General features: G+C 44.7%; 1 protein-coding gene and 1 long non-coding RNA gene across 4 annotated transcripts in view; one reads left to right on the forward strand and one right to left on the reverse strand.

Annotated features, from left to right (window-relative positions):
• The window catches only part of LOC136856352 (uncharacterized), a 43761-nt gene extending 38609 nt beyond the window's left edge, over nt 1-5152 (forward strand). For 2 of the 3 annotated variants that reach the window (XM_067134133.1, XM_067134134.1), the window contains exons 2-7: nt 1232-1414; nt 1846-2016; nt 2336-2497; nt 3008-3079; nt 3318-3465; nt 4330-5152. In XM_067134133.1, coding sequence (XP_066990234.1) covers nt 1232-1414; nt 1846-2016; nt 2336-2497; nt 3008-3079; nt 3318-3454 — 725 coding nt within the window. In that variant the 3' untranslated portion in view covers nt 3455-3465; nt 4330-5152. The remainder of the gene's footprint in view (nt 1-1231; nt 1415-1845; nt 2017-2335; nt 2498-3007; nt 3080-3317; nt 3466-4329) is intronic. The other variant, XM_067134135.1, reaches the window with a different exon arrangement.
• The window catches only part of LOC136856354 (uncharacterized), a 61905-nt gene that overhangs the window by 47911 nt on the left and 1217 nt on the right, over nt 1-12777 (reverse strand). The window contains exon 2 of the long non-coding RNA XR_010858317.1: nt 12346-12458. This is a non-coding gene — a long non-coding RNA (uncharacterized lncRNA). The remainder of the gene's footprint in view (nt 1-12345; nt 12459-12777) is intronic.

Here is a 12777-nt window from a genome sequence, read left to right on the forward strand (position 1 = left end):
ATATTATTTATCATTAAATTATATATATATATATATTTTTTTATGATATATATACAGTACAATCACACATTGCAAATTCTTCTACGCATTACTATGAAGCATTTTGTAGACAGAGCAGAATATCCGTTCCATATTTTCTAAGCTATGCTCTGGACCGATCACCGCAAGAGCCCGCGCTCGATCGAAAACAACAAATTGTAAGCCAGCAGTCACTCGAAAATGCAGGCAAACAAGCACAGTTCAGTGCCAACAGTAATTGCCTGTAATTTGTGTAATGGCAACAAAGTTTCTGGAGTGCAGGAATAGCTTTCGTGACAGAAAATAATCAATGGAACAAGGAAGGTTTTGTATTCATCAAAGACTGACGCGGAGAAAAAACTCCTGCAAAAAAATGGTGCCACCAAAGCAACTATGTATACACACACACACACACACATTTCGACCCTATTGATCCAGTGGGACCCCTTCCAACTTGACATGCAGGCAAACGAGCAGAGTTCAGTGCTAACAGTAATTGCTTGTAATTTGTGTAATGGCAGTAAAGTTTCTGGAGTGGGAGGTTATACTGGAATGTAGTTCGTCATAAGGTCAGGTACTGCTGTATAATTATGATCACCTTGTGTGTGTGTGTGTGTCTGTACAACTTAGTTTTCTGGTTTACCAGTACAGGTGTACCCTTTGGGGTAAGTCTACAGTGGACCATTCCTTCGCAAAGTATGACCCACCACAGTTGGCTAGCAAGATGGTACATAATTCACTTATCAGATAAACAGAGAGAGAGAAAGCAAAGAAGGGTGGTCGTGATAGGTGATCTGATGGCAAAAGTACTCGATGGAGTGACGGAGAGGATTGTGGAAATGGTAGTGGTAGGGTGTTGAGAAATATACCAAATGGGGTCAGACCAGGGTACAGGAACCGCCTGATTTTATAGAAGCAGGTCATACCAATTGAACTTTGACCCCCCAAAGATGAGTTGGGAGTTACCTGAGCAACCAAAAGATTAAAATTTGTGGGGAATGAGGCATTTGGAAGGAGTTGGATCTGAGACCTAAGCTATAATCCTGACCACATGCCTCGCATCCTACATAGCATGGCAGAGTAGGATTTCTGCTTGGAATGGGGCAACATTTCAGGATTGCAGTGAATCCTTATAATACTTAGGCTTCTCTTTTGTTATGTATGGACTCCCATATTTAAAATCCCTCATTTTCAAACTTTAACCCACCGACAGGTCCCAGAAATCTTCAAACAGACAAGATGAGGGAAGCATCCTTGATACTGGTGGCCTTGATTTCAATGGGGGTGTTGCACAAACTGGTGAAATCAAGCATCGACACAAAGAGAATCACTATTTTCACTGGAAAAGTCATGCCAGCAAAGTATGTCAAGCATAATGTCACAGTTGAGAACGCCTGTGAGTTGAAACACCAATTTTTTATAGCCTTCTGTACCTGTGGCCTATCTAGTGCATGAAAACAGCCATGAGTTGCAAATAGTACTTTCAGATTTTGTGCTGAGGTTCAAAGCGTGTAAACTAATCTGTTTCTCTTTGGTACGTAAGAGTTTTTGGCTGTAAATTCTGTAAAAGTTTATGATGATACCATTATCAACATGGCTTCTCTTATATTCGACATTTCTGTGATTTTTCTGTTGCTGTAACATAAATCTAGACTTAAGTGAGATTTTTAAACTTAATCCAGACATAGTGAAGTTTACATTACAACTTCCAGAGTACTTGTAATTGAGAAGAGTATTAGTAGGACTGCTCTCACTTTCAGCCGACATCACTTTGAACGAAATGTTCCTGTAGGCTTAGCCTCTGCTATCAAAATATTTACTTTTCAGGCCAGTGTAGAAACCTCTGCGAAGTAGTATTGGACTGCACAAGCACCACCTGGATCAGGATGGCCGATACCAACACCTCGCGATGCCTCATCTCTGTAATCAACTTTAGTGTTGTGGAGCTGCAAGACCCAGACCAAGGGATCTCCTCTGCCAAAACTTTCTACTGGTTCAGTAAGTTGAGGAAAACCACCAGGATTTTGACTCCTGTAGTGTGTGTGTTCCTTAATGTTTTAAAAGAAAGTTTTCTGAAATATTGTAACCGTAACTCTTGGGAACACTGCGCATTGCCGTCTTTTTGTTGTTGTCGCTGTCGAGACTGGAAGCAGGCGACTATAGGAATACAGATGTGCCCAGGAACTTGAGTGTTCCATCTCAGCCATCCTCCATAACCTTGCCAAGTCGGGGCATAAACTGCACACTCCTAAATGCCTCGCGGTGCATGATGCGCCTTTAAACACGTTCTTCATTAATTACCCGTATTCCCTTTCAGACCTTGATTTTACACCGGGCCGATACGGATTTTACAAGGTGTGTGCATCTTATGCCACTTTATTTGACGCGCTGAACTTCTGCAGGTCCCAAGGAGGGGGGCTGGTCACTCTGGAAACCAACGCAAAACTGAAAGATGTGACTTCTTTCCTCTGGCAGGGATGTAAGTCACTGAAGAGGTTTACCCTATGGAGCTATTTTTTGAGTGCTTGCAAAAGAGGCAACTGTTTCTTACAACTTCCATATTCTTTGGTCCTGACGTAACTCACTTGGCTTTTCTGTATATGTTAGAGTTAGACTATTACTTGTCCGTGTTGATATTTACCTGCTCAAAGCAGTGCTGTGCTGTAGGCTCATTTGAAGCCCAAATTGTTAAATTGCTTTCTGACAAACTGCCTTTTTAGTGTGACATTACAGGGGGGTAACAGATATAGGCCTAACCAGTTTCTGAAGGAGCACAAACTTCACCATTGTTTATCCAGCAGCACAGTTTCATCAACTGACTTTTTGTGTCCTTTCCGTTACTGAGATCCATTAACCTTCACTTGGTAATGAAAAATTCTCATAACTATAAATAAAACTTGTTTTCCAAACATCTGATAGTTATCTTGAACAAACTACGCTCATTCCTTTGTGTAAATCACAACTCATACAAAATATTTCTTTCGGACAGACGGAGCACAATACTGGATTGGGCTTTACCAAGAGGTCTCCACGGCAAATCCAGTGTGGATGAATATAAATGGTAGGTAAAATTAGTAAGTAGTTCACTGTACGCATACAGTATGTAGGAAAAAACTGTACATGAAACAACATTGGAACAGCTATACGTGTACGCAGGAGAATTTTACAGTTTGCAGCTCTGCTCGCATACCACACAACCAACCTTTGTAATTCTTTTCACACTCCAGTGATACAAACAGATCAATACACATATTTATGGACTGAGATTCAGTCTATTTTTTCTCCCCCCCACCCCCCAGGAAACACATCGATGACCGAAGTCACCGTATCTGGTGGTGGGAGTGCAAATTGTTATATAGTGCATGGTGTACCTTGGACTGTACAGAACAGGGACTGTAACTTGCAACTGTACGCTGTGTGCGAAAGGAACTTCTGATTAGTACGAAGGTAAGTCTCTCTCTCTCTCTCTCTCTCTCTCTCTCTCTCTCTCTCTCTCTCTTCTGCACTGGGAAGATACTGCTTCAGCAGCTCAAATTCTGTCGGTTCCACCGGAACCTAGCCCTTCTCAACCCTAAGCCTAAGGAGGTTATCCAGGGATGCCTCACTACACTAGGGTTTTTGGTCGGAGCGGCCAAAGTCCCATCGCAAATCGAATTACATTCTGCTTCCAGGCTTTGCGAGTCAAAGTATTGTGTTTTCTGTGGCTGGTATGGAAGGCAAATGCACCAGAATTTTGAAAGGGTGTTTCCACCTTTGTGGGGTGTATCTCCGAGACTTCGACAGGTGGCTAGCCTAGCTTATGCAAGCAAGCTCTGTGCTCTTTCCTGCCAAGGATCCTGTAGTGAGAACTGGAAGAGTTTCTGATTTACTACTAGCCCCCAGTCACAGGTGCGAGGATATACCTCAAGATGGGATCTAACTGTTTTTGTCTACCATCATTCCCTAAGCTAAGGTCTCAAGGAACTCTTTTACCTCCTCATGCTGAGAGAGGTAAGGGTCAATATGAAGAAACTTCCAAGCTCTCAGCACCCAAGGTCAAAGGTTGCATTGTGTTAGGTTAGGTCATGAAATCTGGGGCTGTTTCACACCTCTAGCTGTTACATTCAAACAACCAATTCTTGTTTTAACTTTTCCCCCAAGAAACTTGCTGTAGTTGTTTGTAAGTTTCCTGTTCCATACAGAAGACAGAGAAGAAACATTGAAAAGCTTTGGGGTACCTGTGTTTTAATCCAACACCATTTTCAGTGCCAATTTGTTTATCTAGAGACATTGCAATCCTATTTTTAACAGGGTCACTTTTTCTTTCTCTAGAACCACCTGTGATGCTTTCCCCACCTAGAACCAACTGTGATGATGCTATTACCTAGAACCACCTGTGATGCTATTACCTAGACCCAACTGTGATGCTGCTATTACCTAGAACCAACTGTGATGCTGCAATTACCTAGAACCACCTGTGACGCTGTTTTCTTCATAAACCATCTGTGACACCGTCTTGTTCAAAGACTCGACTTAGTAGTGTTGTTTTAACTCGGAATTGAGTGTGTTTTCCTGACTTGACGTAACACTGTTGTTTCAATTCAGGATTGAATACAGTGCTACATTTTTTACTGTAGTTATGACAGAATTTGTGTGTGTGTGTGTGTGATTTTATCTAAAGTCAACTGCAGTGTTGTGTGAATTAGAATCATGTTTTCACTGTGTGACAATGTGTTTTACCTACTATTAATTACAGAGTAGATCTCATCCTATGCTAGATATAATCTCTGATCCCTATTCACTATAATTTCATGTTTAAAATGTGTGCCATCACCTAATTCATAACTAGGCCTAGTGCTGTGTGACTTTTCTTGAACAAATGCACTGTTCTAGTCAGCTAGAGTTGTTGCTACCTAGAATTAAATATAACCATATATTGAGAGACTTTTCCCCACATACAGGCAGTTGCAGTGTTGTTTCAAACTGGTCAACTTTATTGCTCGAGTGTATAAAACTTAAAATGTCCTTGTCAGTGCTGCAAAGATCATTTACAGTCTTTAAAGACTGCACAGAAAACTGATCATAATGTTGTAACGTCACCATTTCTGCAAAACTTTATGGCTTAACTGCAGAAAAAATATATCAGCAAAATTCAGTAGTTTTATTTCTGCATAGTACATATTGTATTTAGTAAATGTTGCATATATCATTTGACAGTCTTGAAGTACAGCTGAGAAAACACATTTGAAAGGGTAAAGGGTTTCCAATTAGATTGCATGAGTTGCGTCATTGTTTGCATAACCAACACAGAGCAATGGTGCCAGGGAGTGCACGTCACATCACAGACTGGTTGGCTATCATACGCTGCCCCTCTGTATCTATGGCTGCAACAGACTGGGCCAAGGGATAATTAGGCAAGTGTTGTTGGGTAATTGGAGAGAGAGAGAGAGAGAGAGAGAGAGAGAGAGAGAGAGAGAGAGAGAGAGAGAGAGAGAGAGAGAGAGAGAGAGAAATTCATTGGTGCACTCTCTCTGAGAGGTGATGGCTGCTCCAGCATCTACTTAGGCATTCTACTCGTCCAGTTTCTGTTTTTATTTATGCAATTCATTTGTCCAAAAATGTGTGGGTTAGATTGTGTTTCCTTTTAATACATAGTGTAAGTATGTGTTACTGCATTGGGCTTTAATGTAAACACCTCAGTTCTCTCTCTCTCTCTCTCTCTCTCTCTCTCTCTCTCTCTCTCTCTCTCTCTCTCTCTCTCTCTCTCAGTACTGTACACACATATCCTTCAATGAAATATGAATTACTTTTTCATAAACATAAAATATCTCTCAAAGTATACTGTAGCAGGTTTAGCTGCCTGCTACCTCCATTTCTACTGTCTATAAACTGTCTATTGACCAGAGTGTAATAGTGACTTCTCAAGAACAGCCTCTGAAGCACTGACAACCCTTAAGTCGTTTAGCCTGAACAATAGATCATCTTGCAAAAGCAAGGCTTGGAGGATTTGCAATAACTGCAGTATAAAATCCTCTGAGTCACCCTCCAAGGCCAACCCCTTAGGAGTTAATGCCACACCAAGATACTGTAGCCATACTGTTTGCCCTTAAGTGAGGCAACAAATGAGAAAGGTGCAGTTTAGGACCAAACAGAACACGAAAAGTAAAAGGCACTATGCGATGCAGCCAGGCCCAAGGATGTTGCAGAGAACTTGAGCACAGAATGCGGTACACATTGCAAAGTACATGACAAGTAGTACCCCACATAAGGCAGTTCCCTTCAGAACAGGGCACATGACACATGGTCTGAGGGAGACAAGCTGATGGATTCATCTTGGTGCCCTAATCAAATGCTTTGAGACTATTTGTCTCAAGAGGACCCAAGGATATGCTGGAGTAAAACCTTTCACATCACTGCAACGATGAACTCCTCTCTCTCTCTCTCTCTCTCTCTCTCTCTCTCTCTCTCTCTCTCTCTCTCTCTCTCTCTCTCTCTCTATGAGACTTACAAGAGTGGATGATATTAGCTGTTAAGGAGCCAATTATCAGATGTTTCAAAACTGCTAACCCTACCGTACAATCTGATGTCAAAGAACTGTGTTTTGGTTAATAAAGGAAGGTGGGTTCACAACACAGAAGTATAATCCTGGTCATAAGATGTTCTGAAGAGTGTCTACATTCTAATGAATGACCAGAGCTGGGAAGACTTGCCGAGTTATAGAACCGAGTCTTCATATCACGATGACTACAGGACCTCAAGAGTTTACAAAGCACTCCTTGTGGAGTTTGCTGCTCAACCCCAGAAGTCTGTGAAGAAATATCATATTGGCTTTCCACAGAGTGGTGTTCAATTCTTACTGCACTGCTAAGAGCAACCTCCAGCTATATTTTATCCATCTTTAGCCTGTATACAAACAGAAAACACTAATAGGCCGAGAACTTGCGCAGCAAACCTGCGCAGACTCGAACACTGAATACGGCAAGAAAGGAGATGAAATGAGAATGAAATACTTACTGTACGTCACATAAAAATAAAAAGATCTGTGTATGGTACATCTCATTAATATGAATGCTAATTACACATGATAAATAAGAGTTTATATATATATAATATTGTAGGATGGTTGATTGTGTGTGATGTATGTTGTCAGAAGGAGAGCGGAATTGGCGCCAATGTTTTTCGCTGGCCTGCACCTTACTTGCAGTCACGCCTCTGTACTGATTGGACGTGTAATAAAGCACTGGAGTGTCCGACTGGTTTCCTTCTTCTGCCTCTAACATGGCGCAGTGAGTAGGGTGTTGTAAAAGGATAAGGATGTCTACACCAGGAGACCGTCTTTCACGACAAGGAGGGCACGACGATCCTCCAGGGGTGCCCACAGTACTCCCGTTGGAGTAGCGCCAAGATCACCAGCTCTTCAGCATGTGGTTGCCGAAGGGGCGAGATGCGTTGCAAGCCCCTTAATGACCGCTTGGCTACAATGGCGAGTGGCTTGTGTCTACAGAGCAGTCCCAGGGCCCCAGCCCCACCACTACCAGAGAAGTGTGCTTTGGAAATGTCGTCGGCCTCCTTCAGGACTTGAAACGGTCCATGACACAGTGGCTTAGGCTATATAAGCTTCAACCAACGGATGCAGTTCAACATATTAGGCTTCACTGCACCCCAGAGTTGCAACGTACACTGGATGCCAGGTATAGTGATGCACAGTGGGCTAATTTGTCTCCAGAAGGGGCTTTTGATGCTATAGGGGCCATGGTTCTGCATGTGCTTTGAACCAGGCCGTGCATTGGGCTGAGTTTTTTGTGTATATGCAAGGACGTGAGGAGTCAATTAGTGAATATTTTGCAAAGTGCTCTCAAAAAGCCATGGATTGTGGCTTCCAGTGTCCTAGCTGTCATAGCGATTTGTCCGAATATATGCTTATTAGGAAGCTTATGGTAGGTCTAAGGGATGAGATATTGAAAAGAGACCTCTATAGGTCGTGTGATTCCATTTGTAGTGTAGATGCCTTAAGGGCAGTGTAATGCGACATATGAGGCAGCCCGCAAAGATGCTTCCATGCCCCAGCATGACACATGGCATCAAGAGCCACGTGCGGCCGATGTGGAGACAGACCCCAGCCCCTGAGTGTGCAGCGGTGAAGAGTGGTGAGAGGTCCTCAGTTTCCATCAATGCTCGTATGTGTGGGAACTGTGGAGTGCAGCATGAGCCAAGGAAGGTCTTGTGCCCGGCGAGAAATAGTGTTTGTCATGGCTGTCAAAAAATTGGCCACTTGAAACGGTTCTGTAGGAGCAAGAAGAAGATGGTGAGTGATGCCCCTGCTTCGTCAGTAACACTGGGAGCGGTCACCGCCGGGTACAACCCAGTGTGCAGCCTACTATACAAGTGATAGTGTCCTCATCAGTGCATGGGCCTAGGCTAAGGGTCACAAGCCTGTACAGGCTGTGGTAGACACGGGGGCCCAAGTGTGTGTTGCAGGCCCCACTTTGCTGTCGACCCTCATTGAAAGACCTGCCCTTTCACAAAACCGCAGGGGCCTACGTGATGTTGCCAATGTTCGATTGGAGTGTATGGGGACTGCCCCTCTTCGCATTCAGTACGGTGCCAGGACAACCGTCCAAGAAGTGTATTTTATCAAGTCTGCAAGGTCTTGCTTCCTTTCATTGGCTGCTTGTGGGACCTTGGCCTCGTGCCCCAGTCCTTTCCCCACCACCTACCAGTGTCAGCGAGCCTCGCACTGGAGCATGAGGTCCCCACACCCATTGGGCCATCCCTGCCCAAGCCCTCATCCATGCCCTTTCCACCAGTGGAGGAGAACGTCCCAAAGTTGGAGCAGTGGCTCTTGCGCCATTTTTCATCATCAACTTTCAATACAGAGAGGGAGCCCCTCCCAGTCATGGAGGGCAAGCCGCACCATATTCACCTACTGCCGGGGGCAACCCCCTATGCATGCCACACCCCAGCATCAGTGCCAAAGCATTGGGAGTCAGAAGTGAAGAAGCAGTTGGACCAGGACATCAAGAAGGGCATCATTGAGGAGGTACCCACTGGTGAAGCAACAGAATGGTGTGCGAGGATGGTCATTGTTGCCAAGAAGTCAGGTCAGCCCCGCCGCACTGTGGACTTTCAACGCCTTAATGCCTCCTGCAGGAGAGAGACGCATCACACCCCTGCTCCTTTCGACATGATCTCTGGGGTGCCTTTACATTCCTTCAAGACAGTGGCAGATGCGCATTGGGGCTTCCACCAGGTGGAGTTAGATGAAGAGAGCCGCAGACTCACAACCTTATCATCACACCCTGGGGGCGTTACCGGTACAGAAGAACACCCATGGGACACTGTTCAGCTTCAGATGCCTACACCAAGAGGTTTGATGACGCCATCAAGGACATCCCCCAAAAACACAAATGTGTGGACGATACTCTTCTGTATGACAACAGCGTCGAGGAGGCCTTCTGGCACACCTATAATTTCTTGGACACGTGCTAAAAAGGGCATAACCCTCAAGCCAGAGAAATTCAGTTTCTGCCGAAGAGAAGTGAACTCGTCGGATTCCAGCTGGGATGGGATTCCTACAGGCCCACAGAGGAGAGTCTAGCTGCCACACGGAGATTCCCTATGCCAGACAACCCCTCTGTCACTGACATCAGGTCATGGTATGGCTTTGTCAACCAGTTGGCACCCTTCCTCGCCACTGCCCCGCTGATGGAACCCTTTAGAGACCTCCTGAAGAAGTCTACAAGCAAGAATGTGTACTGGGATAGCAACCTACAAGAGAGATTCCGCCAAGCACAGGAGGCCATATGCAAGCTGGCCAGGATGGGCTGGTATACTATGACAAATCCCGACCTACAGCGGCCCTAACAGATTGGAGCAGGGATGGGATTGGGTTTGTCATCCTGCAGCAGTACTGTGCTTGTGCCTCGGCTGATGCCCCATTTTGCTGCAAGGGTGGGTGGCGATTGCCTTATGTGGGAGCCGCCATTTGTCGCAGGCTGAAGCTGGGTATGCTGCTGTTGAGGGAGAAGCCTTAGCTGTCACATGGTGTCTCAAGAAGGCCAGGCTACTCCTGTTGGGCTGCCCCAACTTACTGATCGTGACTGATCACCGCCCGTTGGTCAAGCTCTTGGGTGATAGAGAGCTGAAGGATATACTAAACCCAAGACTCTTCCGTCTCAAGGAGAAGACCCTACAATACAGGTTCCAAGTAAGATACTTGCCAGGAAAGAGGAATTGTGCTGCTGACTTCTTATCACGCTTCCCTGCTCTCCGTTGCGAACCAGATGACAAGGATTCTGAACTTGAAGAGGATATGACTGCTGCCCTTGTCGCTGCTTCGCCACCGCCCTTGAGCAAGAATGCCTCATACTGATGAGGAGAGGGTCAAAGAAGCAGCCTCTAAAGACCCTGTGTACCAACTGCTGGCAGCTAAAGTTGCAGTAAATGACTGGTGCCCGCAGAAGGCACAGGAGGTGGCCTGCCTACGTCAGTTTTACTCTGTTAGGGACAGGTTATCTATGGTAGAAGACCTGATAGTCTACACTTACGAACAAGGATGCCCACGTCTGCTCATTCCAGAGGAACTTCGCCGTCAAGTCATTACAGGCCTTCATGCAGGACATCAGGGGGTAGACTCCATGCTCCGCAGGGCTAGACAATCAGTTTACTGGCCAGGGATGGAAGGTGACCTGCAGAGCCACAGGGATGGATGTGCCTCTTGTGATGTACATGCTCCATCACAACCTGCTGAACCATTAGTACTCACACCACCCCCAGAATACCCATTCCAGTCGACAGTGGTGGACATGCTACAGTTGGAGGGCCATATGTACATGGCCTATGCAGACAGGCTCACCGGGTGGCTGGAAGTGGCACACTTCCCACATGGCACAACGTCATCAAGAATTATATCAGTCTTGAGGACATACTTCACAAGATGGGGAGCACCAGAGCTAATCTCGACAGATGGGGGCACAAACCTCATTAGTGCAGAGACCACATCATTCTTCAGAAAATGGGGGGTTACGGTACGCCTGTCGTCAGCCCATTACCCCCAGTCTAATGGAAGGGCTGAAGCAGCAGTCAAGACTGCTAAGAGGATCATCAGGTCTAACATAGGCAAAGGAGGCAGCCTCGATTGCAACAAGGCATCCCTGGCAATTCTTCAGTACCTCAATACACCCCCTAAGGGGTTTGACAAGTCCCCAGCACAGCTCGCTATCGGCAGGCAGCTCAGAGATGGAGTGCCAACACCCAGACAGCATTACAAGGTGGAGAGACACTGGGATGAGATAATTCAGCGGAGGGAGCTACGAATGGCAGAGTCCCAAGAGGAGACCCCACCATATACTGGTACCAGGGAGCTTCTACCCCCTGGTTGTAGGCTGCAGGGTAAGAGTGCAGGATCCTGTAACCAAAACCTGGGACCGATCTGGGTTGGTAGTGGAGTCTAAGGGCCACCGACAGTATCTCATTAGGTTGGATGGAAGCGGTCGGGTGTCACTTAGAAACAGGAAGCACCTGAAAGTGTTAAAACGGCAACCCCCAACGTCCTCAGCCATTCCCCCAAGCCTGGAACCTGCTCCACCTCGTCCAAAAGGCGCACAGTGCAACCTCATGGATGGGCGAGTATGTCATGGGTGATATCGAGCGTTAACCCATGCTTGTGCTTGTGTCATCTTGTACAATTACATTTTGTTGTCCCTTATGCTCATTTTATCTTTTGTTTTCAGTAAGCTGAACTGGATAGAAATTCTGTTGTGCAAACATATTTTATGCATGTACTATATATTGTTGCCATGCATGTCCTTGTATGTTGTGACACTCAGTGTTAACCATTGCTTTTGTCCTATGGGATCTTCCTTTTACAGCTTTCTTTGTCTATATATATGCATTTAATACATGTTTACTTATTATTTTCATTTAATATTTTGCCATTCTGCCATGCCATAATCTTAGGGGGGGGATGTAGGATGGTTGATTGTGTGTGATGTATGTTGTCAGAAGGAGAGCGGAATTGGCGCCAATGTTTCCCGCGCGTCTGCACCTTACTTGCAGTCACGCCTCTGTACTGATTGGACGTGTAATAAAGCACTGGAGTGTCCGACTGGTTTCCTTCTGCCTCTAACAAATATATATATATTTCAAGGCGTACTTGAGTACGCCTCCAACCTGAGAAAGACAAACCCAAGACTGTGAGTGACCGTAGAATGTTTTAATGTTTTCAGTTACACTGTACTGATGTCTGCTTCGTTTTCCTTTTATTGTCGATTCCAAAACAGAAAGTAAAGAATATTTTTACCGAAATATCATTAAATTAAACAATTCGTCAATTAGCAATATACATACCTTTGTTTTACCAAGGGGCATCTTGTTCAAACTCTCTGGTCAGCTGAGATCGTAGCTTTTGATTTCATGTAGATAAATGTACTCCTTTTCCATGGCCACGTCGAAACCAAACCCTGTTGAAGAGGACCAAAGGTTAATATTAAAGAAACTGTAAGTCTCAACTCTACTCCGGACATTTACATTGTAAAATCCAACGTACAAAACAGGTAAAATAAATTTTATGTTTCTCATAAACAAACCATTTAAAATGCATTAGAATAAAGACCATATTAGTGTTTATAAATGTTTCAGAAAGACAAATCTTTAAAATTTCAAAACGAAACTATAAAAGTTGGCAAAGAAAATCACGAAAACATCAAAGTACTGTACAAGTTGCTTCAAAAAATGGCAAAAAAAGACTAAGACTTATTTATACATTTTAACAAAAGACAG

This window comes from Macrobrachium rosenbergii, chromosome 35 (assembly GCF_040412425.1).
Source record: "Macrobrachium rosenbergii isolate ZJJX-2024 chromosome 35, ASM4041242v1, whole genome shotgun sequence".
Lineage (NCBI taxonomy): Eukaryota > Metazoa > Arthropoda > Malacostraca > Decapoda > Palaemonidae > Macrobrachium > Macrobrachium rosenbergii.